The sequence below is a fragment of the Pseudopodoces humilis genome, chromosome 28 (assembly GCF_049639895.1).
Source record: "Pseudopodoces humilis isolate 2021_Gansu_Grassland_sample_001 chromosome 28, ASM4963989v1, whole genome shotgun sequence".
NCBI lineage: Eukaryota > Metazoa > Chordata > Aves > Passeriformes > Paridae > Pseudopodoces > Pseudopodoces humilis.
Genome location: NC_142227.1, coordinates 3,994,672 through 4,017,286, shown reverse-complemented (window position 1 = coordinate 4,017,286; position 22,615 = coordinate 3,994,672). Strand labels below are relative to the sequence as shown.

Genomic DNA, 22,615 nt, shown 5'->3' with positions numbered 1-22,615 from the left:
CAAGGGATGAGCGTGGGATAAATCTGATTCCAGGCAAAATAACCTTCCCTGCCCTCCAGGCCTGCTCATTTTATTTATGGGAAAATATGCTCGTTATTGCTCTTATCACGGGCAGGATCTAATCGGGGGGGAAAGTCTCCTTTGAGTATCTCCATGTTAATGAGCTGCTGGGTGAAATGTTTCAGCAGGCAAAGCTCACTCTGAGCTAGTTTTTGACAGAGCAGCCTCTGCACAGGTCTTAACGCTCATCCTGCTGGCAGCTGTTTGTTTGGATAACATTTCCAAACGAAATTAGGGGTTACAAAAGCAGAGCTGCACTGTGCACTTCCTCATCCCTGAGGCTGCCTGATCCAAGCCCCAGAGGAACTGGAGGGAAACAATCCAGGCTGTCCCATTCCCCTTCCCAGCACAGGCTGGGCAGGGGGATTGTCCTGCAGGGAAACCTCGGATGGTGATGGATTCCAGGGAATGGGGATTCCATTTCAGGGGGGAAATGGAAACAAAATACAAACTCCTAAATCCACCACACAAAGGATCCAGCAAAGAAGTGAGGGGAAGGAAAATGTTCATGGAGGAATTCCAGGGAGTCTGAAATGCTGATCATGATGGGATTGATTGTGGAAGGGTTTGCAAAGGGTTTGCTCAGGACCCCATGCAAACAGGAGGGACAGGGCATCATCCCCTGCTCTGTGACTCCTCAGCAGGAACCAGAGCTCCATCACCTCTGGGTAACTCGGGAGAGGGGCTGGAGCTGAGCAGAAACAGAAAATGGGGTGGGGAAGGGAAGCTGCTGCAACATCTTTCACTTGATTGTGTTGCAACCACCTCCAAATTCCTCAGGGCCATTTGTTCATAACTGGCAGCAACAGACAGAGAAAAATCAATACAGGAATCAGTGTTATGGAACATTATCCCTGAATTACAGACCCATAACAGGGTGAGATAACAACAAAGTGCCCCAGCACACTTCCTGCACAGAAATCACAAGGTGCCACCTTCATAGTGTTCTTTGTGGATCCTGCTCTTGGCCAAGCCCCTTTCCAGCTGATTTCTTGTTCCCACTTCAACTTCCCACCCCCACATTATTTTTATGTGGAAGTAGCTCAGTTTGATCCTGCAAACTCAAAAAGAACAACTCAGCCTTTCCTAGGTGTCCAGGTGATGTTGGATTCCACCCCTAGTTCAGATAAATGAGAATTTACAGCATTTTAAACATGTATTACCTCATCTGCATTCAATCCCTCTCCATGCCAGCTGTTTTGAAGTGGAAAAACAGAGATCCGAAGTTTTTTTTGGTGAGAGTACAGACTTTTTTTGTTGGCCTGATGACTGTTTTTTTCTAGTTTATCTCACAAAGATCTCGAAAAAATAAATTCTTCCCTGATCTGGTAAACACCTAAAAATTCTGCCTTCATTTGGCAATCTCCTTCCAGCATAAGTGGGTCTGCAGAAAACCTGACCTTCAAATGAAATCATTCTCACAGGGATGACAATGAAAATGAGGAGAGTTTTCCAGCTAGAAAAGGTGTTCTAATTACTTGTCCCACAAAGATCAGAATAGATTCTGACACACTAAAGAGTGATTCAGTGGGGGAGTATTTAAAATTAGATAACTGGTACTTAACTGTTACCTGTGAGGAGATGAACCAGAAGTACTAAGGAAGGAGAGGGGTAAATTTAAGAGCCAATTTTTTTATAAGATTTATAAAATATAGGTCTGGTAAGTTTATAAATAACACTGTCCAGTGTTTTGATAAAGCCTCACATGCTCTTGATGTTGTCTCCACAGACAGCTGACCAATGGGAACATTTAAATTATTCCATGACTAAAATCAGATAAATTACAGCGTGAAGTCATCACAGACAATGATTTCTATGAAAACATCCTGATGAACATCTCTGCCTCAGCTTCTGTCCTGTTTTGGTGCTTGGCTGCATCTCTAGACACCTCTCAAAGCTGCAACAACAAGCAGAGTCTTCCTGCAGTGGAATAGAGAGAAAAGGCAATCAGATCCACTTGATTTTAAAGCCTGCTTCAACAAATTAATAAATTAATAGATTTTATTCCCATTTTTGGAGAGGTACTAAATGGGCAATGCTATGCATGGACTGCACATGCTTTGGAAGGGAGCTCATGTTTTTCCCTCTGTTCTTCCCTCGTCAGCAAATCGAAGCAGGATGAATTCCCCTGATGTTGCTAAATACCACAAACATCCATTTCCACGTTCCAGGAGAGCCCTGACAGCGTGATGCAGCAAAGCACAAAACACACAGGGCTTTCTGCTACTTGTCAAAAAGGATTTTTGTCCCATTCCCCTTCCCTGGAGCTTTGTTGCTCCTCTAGAACACAGAGGCAGGAGCAGCTTCAGCTCCACCAGCGGCAGAAAACCAGGCAGGAGCAGCAGTTTTTGCAGCTGTGTGATTTAATCCTGCTTTAATCACCTAAATGACAGAAGAGTTTATCTTTCCTTCTTGGAATAAATGATGTTACAGAGCTGTGGTTTCAACGTGCAGGATTTCAGAACCTTAGGAGATTTATGAGTGTTTCAGCTCCTGAACATCTTTCTAAGCACCGACCTTCTGTTATCTGATCACAAACACTTGCACACCTGAAAACACAGGGAAGAGGGAAGACAGTTACTTATCCCACACCCATTTCTTGCTCTAATATTTTCACAACAGTTTTCAATCTGTTTTTCTTCCTGTGCTGCCAGAAACTACTCTTCCAGACTATTTCAGAAAGTAAAACCCATAAAAGCTTGACAAAGTATCACTGACTGGTGATTTTACCTACTGTTTGAGACCTCTTTTGTGAAAAGAGGATAAAAGCAGAGGGAAACAAGCTAAGAAAGGAAAATCTGGGAAAATCAACTCCTTGGCTTTTCTCAGCCTGAAACACTTTCAACTTAGATCCCTAACAGAGATCGGTTTGTTGGTGCTTCTGTCCTTTCCTCATTAACTGCTCTGGTTATTGAGTAACTCAGGCTGTACAAGATTCTTTCCCAGGAGGTTTCAGGCAGCCCAGTTGCTGTGACCTGCTTGGGGTAAGAGCACAGAGCAACTGGGACCTGCTGGGGGCTCTCTGGAGAGCTCAACAGCTGAGAACTGACACAAGCTCCTTGCTGTGGGACTGGGAGGGTGCTTGGAAATGCAGTTGCTGGACAGGGGAAGGCTATGGTAGCTGGAATGAGGAGGAATTTGTATGTTTGAGGAAACCTGCACAGGATTTGGGATGAACGTGATGGATGAGATTCTCTGTTTGCAATAGTTATAAAAACACAGTGTAATAAAAAATAAAGAACAATCCAAAGCTGTTGGAGAGTGTCCAGAGGAGGGACACGGAGCTGGGGAAGGCTCTGAGGAGCAGCTGAGGGCACTTGGCTCGTTCAGCTGGAGCAGAGGAGACTGAGGGGAGGCTCCTCGGGGGCTGCAGCTCCTCCCGAGGGGAGGCGGAGGGGCAGGGGCTGAGCTCTGCTCTGGGACAGGGACAGGAGCCCAGGAAGGGCTGGAGCTGTGCCAGGGCTTGGGATGGATCTCAGGGCAAGGTTCTTCCCCCCGAGGCTGCTGGCACTGCCCAGGCTCCCCAGGGAATGGGCCCGGCCCCAAGGCTGCCAGAGCTCCAGGAGCTGCACTGATGATCCCTGAGGGATCCAGCTCAGGATCTTCTGGGACTCTGTGATTCTTCCCTGTGTTGAAAGCTGCTGTGCCACAGCAGAACTGGGCTGCTGTCAGGGTTCACTGCCCCCTGAATTAGATAATTCCAGGGACTGTGATGCCAAACTGGGAATGCAGCTGGAGCAACAACCCAGCTATAGAGTTCCTCTGCCACATGAAGGGCAATCATGGCAAACCAGGGGTGAAAAACCAGCTGGGGATGGCAACATCTCCAACTGCCTCAGCCATAATCCCAAAATTGTGAGTCAGAGGCTTCTGTGTGAGGATTTATGAATCAATGTCCCTGCTAAAGTGGAAGTCGGGCTATCTCAGCAAAACTGCAGCTGGAACTAATCCCCCGTGGTGTTTAACACAAACCCAGCACAGGTTGGTTGGGCTTTTGCAGCGTGCAGAGCTCCCGGAGCTCTCCAGGCACTCATCTGTGAAATGGAGTGATGGACCATGGAGGTGACAGGGATTCAAAGGGCAAAGCTGTTCCCAGTTCACAGGGAAGAGGAAACAGCTGCAGCGCTGATTCCCCTCACACAGAGCCATTATAAGGAATTACAGCAGGATTACTACAGAATTAATAAATGCCATTATTGGAAATAATGAAATTCATCACCGAATGCTAATGGGACCCTTCCACCCCCTGACACCTCCAGCCCCCAGCAGGAAAACCTTCCTAACACAACACACAAACCAGGAATTGCAAAACCTCCTCTAATATGCTCTGTGTGGTCCGGATATTCCGGAATTGCAGCTATCCCATTGTTTAAGGCTGGACTTTGGGTAATGCATTAAACAGAAGAGCTTCCCCTCCATAAATCAACACCCAAATCTCCAGAGTGAGGTGAACACAAGCTCCATTTATGTCGTGTTCTGGGAGCTAAGGGCAGATGCCTGCAGCAGGAAAAGGACTTTCTTCTCCTCCCTTTTACTTTCCAGGACTCCCAGATTTTTCCCTGGCTGCTGGCCAGGCCAGGCTTCTCCTCTGAGCTGCAGGAGAGCAGACACTGCTTTATTTTGGCAACGACACTTTGTTCCATCCCGGGTTATCCGAGCAGCTTCGGGACACAAAAGGTGGGTGGAGATTTAGACAATGATCCCTCTGCAAAGTGGAGCCGATCAATCCATTGTGCTCAGAGCTCCTGGATGGGGATATTTTCAAGCAAATAAAAATAAGATAGTAATAAAACCCCCTAAGAAATGGCTAAATGCAACTCTGGTAGCTGCAGGCAATAAAATAGGTGTGTTGTGGCCCGAGTTGATGAAGAAAAAAAGAAATGCAGCCATCTACAAGTTTTTTAATGGAAACTCATGATTTTTAAAAACCATTACAATGTATCTTCAGCAGCTTTCTTTGGTTCTATGAACACCTTTCCCCACTTAACTTACAAGGCATCCCTGCCTGCAAACACCATCACTTGCACCATTATTTTGAGTTCTCTTTCCATATATGATAAAACCCACTGCTCAGGATGTGCCTCTGCCTTGGTTTTCAGGCTGAAATGGTCAGAAATATCTGACAATTCCCAAACCCGTGGGAATGATGACCTATTTAGCTTTTTGTGCACATTTGCTGCTTTAAGAGGGATTTTGAAGGCTGACCCTCACCCCCATGAAGCTGTTTTCATCAATCCCATCCAGGAGAGCAGTGCAGGTGTCCTGTTTCCAAATTCCCCTCCTTTCCTCCGGACTGTTCTTGTTGTGGGACTGCAGAAAGACCCAACCACATCCCCAAACCTCAGATTTCCAAGCCCCTGGCAGGATGGAAAGCAGAGGGCATGGGTTGGCTGTTATAGGGATGAGCCCAACTTCTGCTCTGTAAATAATCAGGATTTACCCACTTCTTCATGAAGGCACAGCAAAAAAGCTTCATCTTTTTAACTTTTTTAATCTAAAAGACCATCACTGTCAACCATTCCCCACGCCTAGTCCCCTGTTGATCCATAAACCAACTGTTCCCCATCCCTATTCCCCTATAAATCCACGATTCAACCATTCCCCTATAAATCAACCATTTCCCATCCTTACTCCCTTATAAATCCATAAACCAACCCTTCTTCATCCCTATTTTGCTATAAATCCATGAACCAAGCTTTTCTCATCCCTATTTGACTGTAAATCCATGAACCAACCCTTCCCCATCCCTATTACCCTATTAATCCATAAAACGTCCATTCCTTATCTCTTTTCCACTATAAACCCATAAACTGTTACCCATCCCTATTCCCTTATAAATCCTTGACCTAACTATTCCCTATCCCTATTCCTTTATAAATCCAAAAAAGAACTATTCCCCATCCTTATTCCGTCCTAAATCCACAAACCAACTATTCCGGATCCCTATTCCCCTATAAATCTATAAACCACAGCCAGGCCAAAGGGGACCAGCCCAAACACTCCCCACAAAACCAGGTCACAACCCCTGCCCGATCTTTCATGGACCCTCCCCACTACTTGTGGGGGGTTTATTATTAGTTTTTAATTACAAGTTTCCCTCAGCACCGAGCTTTGTGAGAAGCTCTGAGGGCGGCGATACCCCTGGGGGTCCCACAGGGGGTCCTGCTGCCGCCCCTCCGCTGTTTCCAGCCCCAGGGCTGCACCCTACGGGTCTGTCCGTGTTTTTCCATCTCTTTCCATGACTCTTCACGTCTCTCCCTCCCTGTGCTCCCTCGCACCCCGCTCCTCCCCCGGCCCCCCCGGTTACCTCAGCCGGGCGGGGCGCGGGCGCGGGACTCGAACCGGTGGCTCCGAGGGCAGTGAGGGGTTGCGGGGCGCCCGCCGGCCGGTGCCCCGCCAGGCCCCGCCCACCCGCGGCGCGCGCAGCCAATCACTCGCGGCTACCTCCCGCCTCCCGTGCGGCACCCCCCAGCAGATGTCCCGCCCCCGCGCTCCGCTCAGCCAATAGGCAGCGAGATAATCTAATAGACACCTAAACTGTTCAATAGGAGCAGTCTCCCCGTGGGAGGGCGCGGCGCGCGCTGAGGGGCGTGGTCTATGAGGGGGCGTGGCAGAGAGCGGGTATATAAGGAGGCACTGCGGCCGCCGCTGCCATTTTGTGTAGCTGCGCCTGAGGAGAGGGGGTGGAGGCGGCGGAGGGTTTCGGGGTTCGGACCAGAGCGGCCGGATGGTGAAATCCTCCCTGCAACGGATACTCAACAGCCACTGCTTCGCTAGAGAGAAAGAGGGGAATAAAAGCACCATCATGCCCGCTGTGCTGAGCCTCAGTACCGGACAGAGCAGGTGAGGCGCCGCGGCCTCCCTCAACCTCGCACCGCTGAGCACTCGCTGTCTCCTTCCTCTTCCTCATCCTCGTTGTCGCCTCCCTGGTGGCCGGAGAGGGGCGGGGGGCGCTGCGTGGCCAGAGGGGGAGGGGCGGCCCGGCCCCCGCCGCGCGGGGAAAGGGGGTAGGGGAGGGTGGAAAAATCACAAAAAAAGGTGTTTTTGAGGCCCCAGAGCTGTCCCGGCCTTGGAGGGACCCCCGAGGGCCCCCCCGGGCTGGGAGAGGCTGGGGCAGGAACCGTGCTGGGGAGGGGGGGCGCCCGAGGGGAGAACAACAATTAGGCAAAGATATCGAAGGATTGAAGGCTGTTATCCCCTTATGTAACCCTGGATACTCCGCAAAACTAATCGAGGATAAGAGTGTTATGAGAGGTGTTGGTTAAAAAACTCAACCGAAAGATTAAACACCCCCCAGGTGCTGGGAAGAAAGAAAATATCTGAATTAAAGTGGCTGGTGTGGAGTGGTGGATGCTCAGGACATCAATTTGCCCTTTCCACCTCGTGTATAAACTGTGGAAGGAGTTTTTTAACCGTTTTTATATTTAACTGCGAGCTAAAGATGGTTTTTTTTCTCCCCAAGTGCACGTAAACATCACTAAAACATATTTGTGGCTGCAAACCTTCCTTCTGCACCACCTTCTTGGGCAGAAAGGTGAAAATGTTTTAAATTGTCACAGCACACCTTTGGAAAAGGTTTTTAAAGGTTTATTTGTAAGGGAAATTAGAAATGTATAGTTCACAGTTATTCTCAGATAAAAATAAATAATATTTGTACTAAAGAAAAATGTCTTTTTCAAAGAGCTTAAAATAATGGAGACTCAATTAAAATAACGCATTCAATTAGCGTAGATTTTTTTATTTTTAATAAAACTTCGTAATTGTTGTGCTTGCTTCACATTAAAATCTAAATATAGTTTACCTTCCAGTACATAATATTTAACCTCTCTGCCTATTCCCAGCCTTTCTAATACGGATTATTCATCACAAGTTTCAAGCTCATTAAACAACAAAAAAAAAAACAAAAAAAAAGGGGAAAAAAACCCCAAACCAATCCAAACCCCGTAACTCGGGTGCGAAGTGTGCAAAATGGTGGATTATTTTGTAGCTGTTTATTCGGATTTGCAAATGGCTGCAGTGGCTGCTGCTGGCACCCGGAGACAGGACGATTGTGAAAATTCCCCCAAGGGCCTCGATTGCTGCATCTGCTGAGATGACGCAACTCAAGAGTGGAGCCTGCGGGTGAAGGATGGTGCAGAGGGAGGGGCCAGCGCTGCTCTGCCACGGGAGGAGTGAAAACAGCCTTGAAAAGGATGGGGAGAAACTTAAACATATTCCCCACATCATCAAAAATACAGTTTATTTCTCGTCCAGTGCTGAGCGTTGTGGCATCGCTCTGAGGAATTCAGTGGGAAGAGGTTTGGAGGTGTTTTTGGAGGTTTTTGCGGAGATTCAGGTGTGGCTTCAGCTCAAGCTGAAAATACTGGAGGTGGAGATGATTCCCTGGAATTGCCTGGCCTCGAGCTGGGAAGGTCTGGTAGTGAATATCCCAGGGAAAAGTGATCCCTGCCCTGCTGGGCTGGGGGTTTGTGCTGCCTGAGAACAAGGAGGGCAGAAAACAGCACATTGCTGCAGAAAGGTTCTTCTGTGAGGTCAGATCAGGCCTGCCCTGGCACAGAAACACACCTGGCTCACTCAACCAGAGTATTTTCCATCTCCAAATGAGTCTTCACCCAAAATACTGCAGTGGCAGCTCCCTGGGCACTGTCCCTGCCCCTGGTGTGGAGCTTCCTTTGTCCTCCCACTGTAAGTGGGAGGAGTCCTGTGGCCTAGGTTTGTTTTGTTTTTAACAGTTTAAATCCTGGAAGTCCCAGGGCTTTGTCCAAGCCTCCCTGCTTGTCTAACCATGCTCTCTTTTCAGTTCCAGGGTTCCCTTCAATTGCTGTAGTAACCTGGGTCCGGGGCCTCGGTGGTGCTCCTGATGTCCCTCACCCACCCCTGAAGATCCCAGGTGGGCGAGGGAATAGTCAGAGGGATCACAATCTTTCAGCTAATTTATTTTATTCGGTGAGTATGGGGAACAAACAGCTCGTGGTGAGCATGACAGCATTCCCTGGCTCAATCCCTGCTTCAAAAATGAATGGAAAAATAACTCTGCCTTTCTCCCTGCTTCAGGATAATAGGCTGAATGTCACAGAAGAACTAACACCTAACAACAGGACAAGAATTCTCAATGTCCAGTCAAGGCTTACAGATGCCAAACACATCAGTTGGAGAGCAGTGCTGAACAACAGCAACCTCTACATTGAAATTCCCAGTGGTGCTCTGCCTGAGGGGAGCAAGGACAGGTGGGCCAGGGAAAACTTGACTGTGGATTAACGTGAGCCCTCTCAGTGGGGTGGGAGAACACTTTGCTCTTTGTATTTTGAAAGCTTTTAATTTTGGTACTTGAGGCTCTCTTGTGAGCCTGGTTTCAGGGCTGCAGGCAGAACCAGCCCAAGGTCTGGGATTTTTTAGGCACTGAGAATTCCAGGCTGGTTGGAATCTGTCACTGCAGCTCCTTGGCTGTGTCACCAACACTTTCTGTGCCACTGAGGACTCCTGCCCTTGAGTTCTGCCTGGGGTTCAGGGATCTGGTGGTGTGAGGCTCCAGCCTGGGGGGAATCCTTAGGGATTCCTGTCTGGATTGGCTCTCAGGGCCTTGCTAAGTCTCTCTGAAGAAGCACTTGCTGCCAGAGCGTTGGGACAATGCTGAGGGTGGGATTGTTGTGCCTGTGCAGGGCCAGGATGATCCCTGTGGGTCCCTCCCATCCCAGGACATTTCCTGTTCCACAGACACTGAACCCCTGGTGTTTCTCTTGCAGTTTTGCAGTTCTTCTCGAGTTTGCTGAAGAACAGCTCCGAGTTGAGCACGTATTCATCTGTTTCCACAAGAACAGAGATGACAGAGGTGGGTGTTCCCTGTACCTCCAGAGACACAAAATGACTTGGTGGCAATTTAAGTTTTTTTTTTCCAGTATCCCATGGGTGAAACCTGTCTCCTTTATTTTCTAGCTGCACTGCTCCGTACTTTCAGCTTTTTGGGCTTTGAGATTGTGAGACCAGGGCATCCCCTTGTCCCCAAGAGACCAGATGCTTGCTTCATGGCCTACACGTTTGAAAGAGACTCAGCAGAAGAAGATTAGATTGCAATGTTTGCCTCTTTAGAGCTTTCTTGTTGTCTATAAAGATGATTCTGTAGAAATTTTGTCAACATCTTATTCCAGTCTATCTTAACTCTTGTACGAAACTTTGTGTGACCCAGCTGCTTTGGTGGTGAGATGTTGAAAATTTCAGACTCCACATCTTTCTCTGGATTTTGTGCGCATGTTGTGGTTGTGCAAAAATAAATGCTCCCTCCAAATTTAGCAGTATATTTCTTGAAGTTTAATATTGTGTTTGTGATACTGAAGTATTTGCTTTAATTCTAAATAAAAATTTATATTTTACTTTTCATTGCTGGTTTTAAGCTGTTTAAAGACTTGCACTCTTGAAGAGGTGTCTCTGGAACTGCCCCAACCATTAAAGTTGCAGGTGTGGAAAGGCTTTGCTCGTTCTTTGCTTGACTGGAACTCATGGATGTGCTCTGACAGGGCTTGGAATAATCCAGCAATCCTGGAAAAGTCTACTTCTAATGAATAATTAGCAGGTGTGGCAATTAGGACCAGTGCTTCCCTGCTCTGCCAGTGTTTTGTAGGGTATTCAGAGTGTGATTTGGTTGGGAAGTCTCAAGTGGAATGCGATCACCTCAGCCCATGGCTGCTTTAAATACCAAATACGCAACTTGAATACCTGGAATTTCAGTGTCCCCGTAAGTGCAGCCTTTCCAGTGTGTGCAGGGTGACTCCAGGAATTGTGAGCTGGGAAGGTCAGTGGTGTCACTGAGGCTGGGCAGGCTTCTTGTGGGGGCAGATTGTGGTTGAAGGGTGAGGAGGGGGCTGTGCTCGGGCTCCACAGATGCCCCTTGGTGTTCAGGATGGTGAGCAGAAGGGGAAAGAGCTCCTTGTGGTGCTGGAATTAACAAACCTTGAACTGAAGTTACAAGTAAGTCTCCAAAGGGGCTGAGATTTAAAGTGTGGTATTTCCATGGTTTTTGGTACTTGCAGGCTTGTTTGGCACTGCTGGAGCTGATGAATCTTTATAAAACCTTGGAGCAGGGAATCCCTGGGCTGGGTTTATTTCACGAGGTTCTGCTGGGTGTGGGTAGAAGTCCCTGAGTGGGGCCCTAGGAGATGTGAGTGCTGTGAACTGTGTGAGGGCATAAAGCTTCCCCCAGAGCCCATCCCTTGGCTCAGCAGTGCTGGAATCCCATGGAATACACTGAAATATTCCCTGAAACTCGGGGATGCAGCACAGAGTAGCCTGTGGGTGTGTGAGCAGTGATGTGGTGCAGATTGGGGGATCTTGCTGGGCTCTTTAATTGGCTCTTCCCAATTCTCTCCTGGCCCCACAGTTTTGCTCCTCCCGGAGGGATTTTTGGAAGGTTAGTGACAGGACTCTGGGAAACTGAACAAAACTGAGCTGGGGGAGGTTTGGGATGGATCTCAGGGCAAGGTTCTTCACCCCGAGGCTGCTGGCACTGCCCAGGCTCCCCAGGGAATGGGCCCGGCCCCAAGGCTGCCAGAGCTCCAGGAGCGTTTGGACAGCGCTCTCAGGGATGCTCAGGGTGGGCTTGTTGGGGGGTCTGGGCAGGGCCAGGGGCTGCACTGATCATCCCTGGGGGTCCCTCACAGCTCAGGATATTCCAAGATTTCACTGTGGTGACATGACCAGGGGTGGGTGTCCTTGTTTTGCTCGACAGGCTGGCACAGGTCTGAACTTCCTGTGCTGGTTATCTGGAAAAATCCATTTTCCTCTGCAGCGTGGTACCAGTGCCATGCTCTGCTCTCTGTGTGGAAAGTGCCTGTCTCTGCCTCCATGGGATGTTTTGCTGAATTTGGATACTCCTGGCAGGAGAGGAGGGGGTCACCCACTCTGGAAATCAGAACAGGGCTGCTGTGGATCTGCCAGCCAGGCTGGGCTGGGCCTGCAGGAGCCATAGGAGCTGTTTGCCTTTGTCTCCCTGCATGAGGGGCTGTGTCACGGCCTTTACTGTGCTCTGGTAGCCATGGCAAATACTGCAGGAGAGACAGGGACAGCGGGGCTGGGCCCTCCCAGGGCCCCCAGTGCTGGCCTGAGAGCCTGGAACGAGATGTGAACCCCACTTTTGTGCCAGGGTCAGTGGGGCCCAGCCTGGGCACGGAGGCTGCACTGGAGGATTGGGGTGCTGCTCCAGGTGGGAGCAAACCAACCAGAGAGCTGGGACTGAGATGCTCTCTGCAGCTTGAGAGGGTTCCAGCTCTGCATTATTTTTGGTTTTTGGAGCTCAGGGACTCCTAGGAGGGAGGAATCCTCCACTCCAGCCATGCCCCAGGCTCTGGTGACCACCTGGGGAGCCACAGGAGCTGTGGGGAGGCTCTGTCCCACTGTGTGCACAGCCCTGCTGCTGTCAGGTGATGGAGTCACTCAATTATGGAATTGTTTAGGTTGGAAAAGCCTCCTAAAATTGAGTCTGACATTACCCCATCACCACTAAACCATGTCCCCAAATGCCACATCCACACGTTGTTTGAAGTCTTCCAGGAATGGTGACTCCAGCACTGCCCTGGGCAGCCTGTGCTGATGCCTGATCACTCTTTCAGTGAAGGAATTTTTCCTGGTACCCAGTCTGAGTGGATTAATAATTGCTGAGGAATAATTTAAATGACCTGAGCAGAACCTTCACCATGCTGGTCCCTTGGCATCCACATGAATTTGGGGTCTGGGTCCCACGTGTTGCCAAGTGTTTCACAGCCAGGAGTTGATGCCACAGCCCTGCCTTGGAGCCCATGAACTCACCTGAGCTGTTCACCAGAGCCCGTGGAGGCTGTTCTGGGTAATCACCACCAGGCAGGGCAGTTTGGCTTTGTGTTTCCCTCTGGATCCATTCCTGGAGTGTGTAACGCTGGCAAGCACATAAAGGACAAGTGTTTGACAGGCTCAGCTCCAGGTTTTATTGAAGCTGTATTTTTCCCTTTAAAATGTAATTTTTATTTGTGACTGCCACAAATTGTCTCAGGGAAGCACAGGCTGAAGGAGTTGTTGTTTCTCCTTTGCTGAGAAAGGTGAGCTGTGATGGGTGGCTTTGAGTGATATTTAAAACAGCAAAAAACTGGTGGCTGCAAAAAGGCTCTTGAGGGGGTTTTGTGCAAAGTCTGAACCCCATAAACTCGGGATTATCAACCACTAAATTGGTGCTTGGTGCTCCCATCCAGCTGCCTTTCCTCAGATGTTCTGATAAACCAGACTTGGAGTACCAAACAAAAATTGAGGGTAAAAAACCACACCCTGTGTTTGTTGATCCCAACTTCATCATTGATGGGTTGTGGGGGGAGTGGGTTTAGCTTTGCAGAGCTTTCCCAGGGAGGACCTGCTGGGATTTCTCAGGAGCTGGTGGATTTCATGGAATGATTTGTGCTGAAAGGACCGAAAAATAATTTAGCTTCAACTCCCCTGCCATGAGCAGGGACAGGTTTGCCCAGGCCCTGGCGAGCTCTTGGCTTTGAGGAGAGCTTTGGGTAGGCTGCACTGGAGGTTGGTTTAGGGAGCGTAGAGCACCTGGGTCACTTGGTAAAGGGTGTGTTCAGTGACCCCCTGGAAGTACTGGCAGCACAGCCACTCCTCCAGGCCGGGGCTGAGCCTGGCCCCAGCCGTGTTCTCCGCAAACCTCAGGAGCAGCAGAGCCCTCTTGACCTCCAGCCAGCTCCTGAGCAGAGCGAGGCTCTTCCTGCTCCTGGCAAAGAGCTCCTGGCGGGGCCCCCAGAGCAGCACCTGCAGGATGCCCCTGGCCTGCTCGATGGACACCCTCTGGTGAGGATCCCTGTGCAGGAGCAGCGTGGCCAAGCGCTTCAGTCCCGCCGAGTAGATGGACAGCGAGGGGATTTCGGGAAGCCTTTTGTTTCTGAAGTCCAAAATGTTCTCCAGGGAGATGTCCACGTGCAAGATCTGATAGATCAGCCTGCCCACATTCAGCTCAGCTGCTGCTGGAGGGGAGGGTGCAGTGAGACCCTGGCTCCAGTCCTGCTCCTGGCTGCTGGAACAAGGTCTTTGCTTCTCTTGCACCTTGAAGAAGCTGCTGATGAGCAGCCGTGGAAGAGACAGTCCCAGCGGTTCCTTCTGGCCCTGCTGGCTCCAGGAGGGACATGGGCACTGCACCAGCAGCAAGTTCTCGGGGCAGAGGTCCCCCTGGGCCACGTTCTGCCCCCGGAGGTGCTCCAGCCCCATGCAGAGCTGCAGGAGCAGGAGGCAGCCCAGGCGTTCGTAGTGCCCGGGGCTGGTCCTGTGCAAAGCGTGGGAGCCCTTCACAAAATCTGCCAGGGTCTGCTGGGGAACCTCGGCACAAAGGAGCACCTGCAGGACAGGCCGGGGGGCAGGACACGCTGGTTCCTCTCTGGAAGGGCCCTGGCTCTGTTTTCCAGGGATTCCTGGGAGCACCAGCTCCTGAGGGAGGCGGTCGGTGAAGCGGCCGAGCAGGCGCTGGAGGCTGCAGTGCGTCCCCAGGGAGCTCTGCACCCCCAGGCTGGAGCAGCACGGCTTGGGGACCTGCAGGGACACACAGGACAGAGCCTTGTCCTGGGCTGGACCACCCTGGCAGCTCAGGGCCACCAGCCCTGCTCTGATCCACACATGGTGCTGGATCCCTGCACCCTCTGGACCCAGGAACGGAGCCAGGATGGCTTTGGGCAAGAGCTGGGACATGAGGGGTGGTGCAGTCCCCAGATGGGCTGGGGTCTCATCCTGCTCTCCTGGGCAGCCAGCTCTGCCCCAGCCTCTCCTTTGCATGTGCTGGCCCCTCTGGCTGAGTTACCAGGACATGTCGCCACGTTTTTGGCGTGTCCCTTGTTCCCACGGGAACTGTCCCCCTCATCACCCAGCCCCCGCCAGCAGCAAATGCAGAAGTGGGTGCAGAAAGGGGAAGTGGCCCCAGTGTCGTGTTCTTTGGAAAAGCCAATGCTCCTGGATCTCCTGGCTCCCTCTGCACCACCCAGGGCTTTTGCCCCGATTCCCCCTTACCTTGGCTGCCAGCTGCAGCTGGCTGTGCTCGAAGGTGAAGCCCACCCTGAAGTACCAGGCGTCCCCGCTCTGGCAGTAGGGCTGGGGGTGCAGGACCCGGAGCGCTGCCCAGCGCTTCCCTGCCAGCTCTGCCTCCAGCAGCTGCTGCCTCTCCTCGGGCCCCACCAGCTCCTCCAGCATGTGAGTCGAGAGCCGGGCCAGGGAGGCCTCCTGGCACCCCAAAACCACCCCACAGATCCCGGCCGGGCTCTCCAGGAGCTGCCCCAGCTCCCCGTCCACTGTCCCAAATGTCACCTCCTTCAAGCTGGGTGATGGGGCTTGCTGGGGGCTGCTTCGGGCCAGCGGCTCCCCCAGGCTTTGGGATTTGCTGAGGGGTTTCTTGGGTGCCCAGGAGGGTCCGTGCCGCGGGGGAGCCCCCTCCCCGTGCCGCAGCTGGGCTGGGGGGATGCTGTAGAGGATGCTGCCAGCCCGTGGCTCAGGGTCGCCGTGGCAGCGGTGGGATGATCCCGGCTCCGGGAGGGACTCGGCTCGCTGGAGCTGCTTTTTGGGCAGTGGGGGCGGCCGGGGGTCCGGGTCGGGCTGAGGGAGGGCTCTCCCAGCGCCTTCCCCTCGGCTGGCCTTGCGGGGGACGAGGTGGGCCCGCAGCTCTCCTGGGGAGGGAGGGACAGACGTGACAGGGGCGGAGAAGAGAGTGGGATGGGGATGGGGATTGGGATTGGGATTGGGATTGGGATTGGGATGGGATTGGGATTGGGATGGGATTGGGATTGGGATGGGATTGGGATGGGATTGGGATGGGAGTACAGCCCATTGTTCTTTGCCCCCCTGCATATTTCCAAACCCAAAGCCACACCCAAAACCAGCCAGAGGGGTGACACGGGGGGAGGACAGGGACAGCAAAGGAGCTCGTGCCACTGTCCGAGTGACACCTCGCCAGGCAGGAGCACAGTGGGGCCAGGACATCACTCACCCACGTTGCTGTAGATGAGGGCTGGGTTGGGGGGCCGAGGGGGGCAGCCCCCCGGTGTGTCCGGCATGGCAGTGGCCGCTCCGGGGACAGCCGGCTCCAGGCTGGCGCTGCGGAGCGCGGAGCTGGCCCTGCACGGAGCCGGGGGCAGCGTCACCCCTTCGCTGCCGGCTCAGAGGAACAGCACGGAGAAAAGGGGAAGCAGTGGCCTGGGGAGCTTTGTCGGAGGGGTTCTGGGGAGAAGCACGGGGATTTTGGTGGCCCAGTGACTCCAGTTGCCGCACTGGGAAATCCTGGGGGTGGGAGCTGGCCCAGGGGCTCCACAGGCGCTGGTTCCCACCCGCATGGGACACAGCCATGTGTGACCTGTGGTCCTGCGGGGTGACCCCGAGGAGGACACAGTGCTGGTAGAGGTGTGGGACAAGAGCAGGAAAAGCCTTTAACACCCCCAGCCAGGTGTGGGGGACACGACGGGGGTCGGGGCATGGGGAGGGAGCAGAGGGAGCCCGAAGGAGGAGGGCTCTGGGATGGAGCCGCTGGGTTTCATTTCCCTGTCCTGGCACTGGGCTCTGTTTGCTGCCACCGGCGGTACCAAAACCACGATGGCTTTCTCTAAACCTCCCCGTTCTGCTGAGGACAGCAGGGGCTGAGGAACTCCGGGCTGTGCCTCTACTCAGACCCCTGTGTCCCCTGGGCACAGCACAAAGCTGGGCAAATCCTTCCCGGGCCCCCTTTGGGAACCCCTCGTTACCTGTGCGCTGTCCCTGGCAGCGGGGGGGTCCCACGGGGCTCCAGCTGCACATCCCGGTCCCTCAGCAGCTCCAGCTGCACATCCTGGTCCCTCAGCAGCTCCAGCTTCACATCCCGGTCCCTCAGCAGCTCCAGTTGCACATCCCGGTCCCTCAGCAGCTCCCGCTGCCCATCCCGGCCCATCCTGGCGCTGCCCATGGTGCGCTCAGACTCTCCTTGCGCAAGGCGCTGCGCCCAGGGCAGGATGTGCTTTCAAAACCTGTTCCGTGCTCGGCTGAAGGAAGCCGGGGTTTGGCCTCGCTCCCCCGCAGCCCCCGGAGCTCCCTGAGCCCCCTGGCAAAGCTCCAGCCCCGGCTGAGGTCACTTTGTCACCGCCGGTGCCACCTGTGGATTTGTGTCCCCGAGCCCCTCGTGGAGCTCCAGGCTGCTCCTCCTTCCTGGATTGCTCTAGGGATGCATTTAAGGGTGGCAGCTGCTCTGAGGAGGGGATTGCCCCCAAAAACCCCCCTCACATCACAGAATTAATTCCCCTTCCTCTGGGTTGTTACTCTGGGTGGGTTGGCAGGGAGGAATATTTTCATTTTCTTCCATGAAATGAGGTTGTAGGTTCAATTCCTGTAAGAGTTGGGCTTGAGGATCCCTGTGGTTCTCTTCCAGTTTAGAATATTCTTTGGTCTGGGATCTGTCTTTTTGTTGGGATTTCCTGCAGCCATTGCATGAGAGGAGCCCAGCCACTGGGAAATACCTTTTTGTTTTTGTCTCCCAGAGCTTTGCAGATGCTCAAAGAGCACCAAGTGACCCAGCTCAGTTGCTGGAAAAAATTCTCCCATTGGTGTCTGTCCCCTCTAGGATGAAGTCACTAAAAAGTGACTCTAAACACTCTAAACACTCTAAAACACTCTAAACCCCAAATATTTCAATATTTCCTCCCTTCTATTCATTCCTTGAGTCATCAGTGGTGCCACTGTGGGTGCTGGGGGAAGGCAGCAGCAGGACAGCTGCAGGAATTTCTCCTGGGAGCATCGAGGTTGGGATGAGCAGGCTTTGGGAGATGTGAGTTTCCATGAGCAAAGTGGAAAATGTCACTGCTTGAGGCCAACCAGGACAGCAGGACCCTGGATCCAGGCACCCCTGCAGGGTTTTGGGGGGCTGGGATGGGCTCGGTGGGTGCTGTGACCCTGCAGCCTCCCCCGTGAGGAGCCCACAGTTCCCTTCCTGTGTTTATGTTATGTAAAACATAAAGTGTGTTTATTTCCATATTTCCCAGGCCAGCCGAGGGTTGTGGCTGTTGATCTGTGGCTGGGGCCGTTTCTGGGTGCTGAGGCTGTGTGTGAGAGCTGATAAAAAACCGTGTGGGGCTGAGTCATGCTTGGATCCAGCGCAGGGAGGAGGTGCAGGGCTCTGGGAGGGCACAACCTGCACCATCCACCCCACACTGCACCAGCAACCCAAACTGGTTTGAGTGGGAAGGGACCTCAAAGCCCATCCAGTGCCACCCCTGCCATGGCAGGGACACCTTCCACCATCCCAGGCTGCTCCAAGCCCCGTCCAGCCTGGCCTTGGGCACTGCCAGGGATCCAGGGGCAGCCACAGCTGCTCTGGGCACCCTGCCCACCCTCACAGGGAAGAAATTTGTTAGGAGCATCACTTTTTTTTTCCATAACGAACAAAATGACCTTTAAGAAGTACCAGAAAATGTTAGGAATAAAATTACAGAATTCCTGCCATTGCTGTGATTCTGCCAAGCTGGAGAGAAGTGGCCAGGGAAAGAGGGGCAGCCAGGAGCTGTCTTTTAGCTGTGAGATTCCTCGGTTGTCTTATTACAGCCAGGGAGAATGCCAAGTTTAAAAGCCACCCAAGCCCTTAACAAGGACAATCGTTTCCTGTTGCCAACCTGTGAAGGACTGTGCAAAATGCTGATTTAATTCTCCAAACCATGGAGCATCCCTGAATCCTTTGGTGGGCTCTGCTGCCTGTTCCAGGTGGATAAATCTGCTCCAGGACATGGCCCTGATGGCCTTGGTGGCACTGATGGCATTTGCAGACTCTGGTCCAGGAGCTGCTGAGCCATTTTCCCCCTGGATTTGGGGGGCTGATGCAAAGAAGCTTTTCTTAGCTCCAGCTTTTTTGGTTTGTAAGGAAATTGGTTTCTCTTCCCAGTGGGAGACAGGATCTCTAAATGCAGCTGCTGGAAAACTGCAGTTTTCTAATTGTCTTTATTTTTTGCTGATTTTTTTTTTTTCCCCATGACACTGTTCAGCAGCCCGTGGGTGCTGTGGGGATGCTCCATGCCCGGCTCAGGACAGGCTGGGGAGATCCTGGGGGCACCAAACCCACCTGGGTGCTCCCTCAGCATCTCCATCCTGCAGCTCACCCCAAAAGGAGCAGGGGGCTCAGTCCTGGCTCCTGTGCCCCACAGCCCCGGGCACAGGCAGGAGCTGTAACCTCGACCCTTCACCTCCCTGAGCCATGAAATGCATCTTGAAGCAGGAAATGAAGAAACCCCGATTTCCTCTTTCCTCCCAACAGCTCTCGCCCAGCCCGTGGGGGTTGCAGCCTCCCGGTTATTTGGCAACCAGGGCCACCCTCCCTCGTGGGGTGGGAGCTGGGAGCGTCCCCGGACCTCAGGGAATGTGTGGGGCTGGAATTTCGGGCCGGAGCGGCCCAGGGCCCGTTTCTCCAGCAGATGGAGGCATTGCTTCGCTCTCAGCGCCGGGGCCAGCCCAGCCCGTGCGGGAGAGCCGGGACTGGGGAGGGGACACGGGGGGACAAGGGGACGCTGGGCTGGATCAGCCCGTGATGGGGACAGCGCTGCCAAGGGCAGGGGTGGCCTTGGGGGGGCCGGGCTGTGCCCCGGGGCTGCGGGATGAGATCGGCACTGGGGGGGACACTCAGCATCTCCCGCTCCTCACTGGCTCCTGCCCCACTGCAGCGACGCCCCCCGTGCCTCAGTTTCCCCAGGCACAGGCTCCCAGTGCCTAATTTTCCAGCCCCATCCAAGGATTTGGCTCCGGGTGTGTGTGCCTGTGCACGTCCGTGCACTCTCGTGTGGATGTGACTCCTTTTAAGCTCCCCAAACCCCAATTTTCCTGCAAGCAGGACTTGAGGTGCTGCCTTTGCACCCTCCACTTTCGGCACATCCTTATAAACACTGCATTAATAATTAATAACCGATTAATAGCAGCAGCAGTTTGTTAGCACACGTGCATTAATCATTTATTAGTTATTAATATGGACTTTGGTACCCTCTGGGAGGTGGTTTCACATTGTTTATGTGTGGTTTGTTGGACTGATGGTGGTGAGGGGCTCAGGGGCAGCAAATCCCAGCAGAGCCATGGGAAGGGGGAGAGGTCTGCTGGAATTCCAGGGGCTTCCCAGGTTGCAGCAGGTCTGCAGAGCTCAAGGGTGTGAATTCCGGCGCTCCTGCCCTTTCCAGGTCCCGCTTTGCCCACTGATTTTGCCTTTTCTTATAGAGGCACATGAAGAAGAAAAGGGAGAGAAAAACCCAAATGAGCCACAAAAGTCCCTTTTTTTTTTGTTTTTTTTCCCCCTTTTTTGTTTTGCTCACAAATACATCTCACATGCTTGTTACATAGAAAATTGTGCCAGGTCTGCACTGCCCTTTGCTCCCACTGTGAGGGTCCATGCCCGACCCCCTCCCACCCCCCTCCCACGGTTAAAAAAAACCCAGACACCAAACAGGACCCTGGTAGGACACGGCATGCACGGCTCGGGGGCGAGGGGCACCGGGCATGCGGGGCCACGGGGACAGCCGGACCCACGGCAGGGAGGGAAGGATGGATGGATGATGAATGGATGGATGGATTGATGGATGATGGATGGATGATGGATGATTGATGGATGATGGATGGATGGATGGATGATGGATGGATGATGGATGATTGATGGATGATGGATGGATTGATGGATGATGGATGGATGATGGATGGATGGATGATGGATGGATGATGGATGATTGATGGATGATGGATGGATGATGGATGGATGATGGATGGATGGATGGATGATGGATGGATGATGGATGGATGGTGGATGGATGGATGATGGATGATGGATGATGGATGGATGGATGATGGATGGATGATGGATGGATGATGGATGATGGATGGATGATGGATGATGGATGGATGGATGATGGATGATGGATGGATGATGGATGATGGATGGATGGATGATGGATGGATGATGGATGATGGATGGATGGATGATGGATGATGGATGGATGGATGATGGATGATGGATGGATGATGGATGGATGATGGATGGATAGATGATGGATGGATGATGGATGGATGGATGGATGATGGATGGATGATGGATGGATGGATGGATGATGGATGGATGGATGATGGATGGATGGATGGATGGGTGGATGATGGATGATTGATGGATGATGGATGATTGATGGATGATGGATGGATGGATGGATGATGGATGATGGATGGATGGATGGATGGATGGATGGATGGATGGATGGATGGGGGGCACCCTGTGAGAGCAGAACAGGGTTGGGGGGTTGTTCTGAGCAGCCACTTGTGCCCCACATAGCTCCCAACCTCTTGGATGCTCCGGTGCCACTCTGGGATGCCCGTCAGGGGATGGGCAGCTGCCCTCTCCAGCTCCCAGCCTGACCACCACTGGCTGGAGAAGGGACATCCAGGTGGGAAACATCCCTGCAGGAATGGGGACAGAGGTGGGACCTGCAGCAACCCCCAGGGTGCACATGGGAGGAGAAAGAGGAGGAGGAAGCAATGAACTCCCTGGATCCTCCAGGTCACATCCAGGCTCCTCCATTCCAGCTTCATTCCTTCTCCCACACACAAAAATCCACGCCCTGAGGCCGAGCCAGGGCAAAGCCTGGGAAGGGGTGGGATGGGAAGGCAGGAACCACCCCGTGGCAGCAGGGAGCAGCCCCAGGGACATTGACCCGTGGTCCTCAGTGCTGGAGGGTGCAGGATCTGGGATGGAGGTGTCAGCCAGGTCGTTCTCCTGGACTGCTCATTCCCAGCTTTTCTCTCCTCTTCTTTCCTGGGCTGTAGAGCCTCCCTGCATAGGATAAGCCAGGTCCTGCTCTCCTGCAGATTTCGACTTTGCAACTCAAAGAAAATGAACCCAAAAGTGCCTTTCAAACCTGTAGGAATCCAAACCCCCCTCGAGATGGGGGTGGGGGGGCAGCCTTGCATCACCCTGGGGTTTCTCTTCCTGATTTTAACAATCTTGGCCTTATTTTACCTTTTTCCCCCCTTTTTTTTCTTGCTGACACCTCCTCAGAGCCTGGCCCTGGAAGGTTTTTATTGCTTGTGCAGAAGCGTCCCCGGGCACCCACACTGGCAGATGCTGGATCTTAAATCCACGGATGAGAAGCTCTCAAGGCACATCCGTGCCCGGGGTGGGAGGGGTCTGTCTTTGCCACGGGGCTGGGGACCCCCCCAGCTCGGCACAACTTCCCCAGTCCCACATTGCCCCGGAAGACATTTCTCTTGGAAATTAATTTAAAAAAAAAAAAAGAAGAAAAAATCAGACTAACCAACTCCAAGAAAAGAACCACAAACAACTACCAGGAAAGTTTTCTGAAGAGTCCCTTACAAAAAAAGGGAAAGGGTGGGGGGAAAACAGGAAGCATTTTTCTCCCAGGCCCAAACACTGCTGATCTTTTGGCTCAAGAAATGCATAGTTGGTAGCAAAAACCTTGCTACATCAGGAGCCCCTGGGACGGCCCCTGAGCCCTGAGGGCTCTCCGCAGGGCCGGGACATTGGGGTTATCCCTCCCCGACCCTGAGGTCCCCACAGTTCTGACCCTGCTGGCCT

General features: G+C 52.7%; 2 protein-coding genes and 1 long non-coding RNA gene across 4 annotated transcripts; 2 read left to right on the top strand and 1 right to left on the bottom strand.

Annotated features, from left to right (window-relative positions):
• The first annotated feature begins 6,710 nt into the window (after positions 1-6,710).
• OAZ1 (ornithine decarboxylase antizyme 1) lies at positions 6,711-10,524 on the top strand. The gene is given in 5 exon segments (NM_001289876.1): positions 6,711-6,903; positions 8,861-9,006; positions 9,115-9,287; positions 9,804-9,889; positions 9,994-10,524. Coding segments are annotated over 5 exon segments (651 nt in total). The 5' UTR covers positions 6,711-6,787; the 3' UTR covers positions 10,125-10,524.
• On the top strand, positions 6,920-7,993 carry LOC106628622 (uncharacterized). Its single transcript, XR_001332031.2, has 2 exons — positions 6,920-7,594; positions 7,902-7,993. It is a non-coding gene; the product is annotated as an uncharacterized LOC106628622 (long non-coding RNA).
• Positions 10,525-13,003: 2,479 nt separating the features above from the next.
• PEAK3 (PEAK family member 3) lies at positions 13,004-16,995 on the bottom strand. Of its 2 annotated transcripts, XM_014260068.2 has the most exons (4): positions 16,788-16,995; positions 16,040-16,167; positions 15,070-15,719; positions 13,004-14,598 (listed from the first exon to the last, which is right to left on the bottom strand). In XM_014260068.2, the coding sequence occupies exons 1-4, from the start codon at positions 16,982-16,984 to the stop codon at positions 13,597-13,599; spliced, it is 1,977 nt and encodes a 658-aa protein (XP_014115543.2). In that variant the 5' UTR covers positions 16,985-16,995; the 3' UTR covers positions 13,004-13,596. The 2 variants fall into 2 exon arrangements, with proteins under 2 accessions (XP_014115543.2, XP_014115545.2); XM_014260070.2 differs by lacking the exon at positions 16,040-16,167 and having other exon boundaries at positions 16,788-16,941.
• Positions 16,996-22,615: the final 5,620 nt, after the last annotated feature.

Bases quoted from the DNA above. Each gene is read 5' to 3' on its own strand.
- PEAK3 (XM_014260068.2), bottom strand. From the start codon at position 16,984: ATGGGCAGCGCCAGGATGGGCCGGGATGGGCAGCGGGAGCTGCTGAGG. The intron at 16,168-16,787 runs GTAACGAGGGGT...GGCTCCGTGCAG, and splicing joins CTGCCAGGGACAGCGCACAG to GGCCAGCTCCGCGCTCCGCA. The intron at 15,720-16,039 runs GTGAGTGATGTC...CTCCCTCCCCAG, and splicing joins CCTCATCTACAGCAACGTGG to GAGAGCTGCGGGCCCACCTC.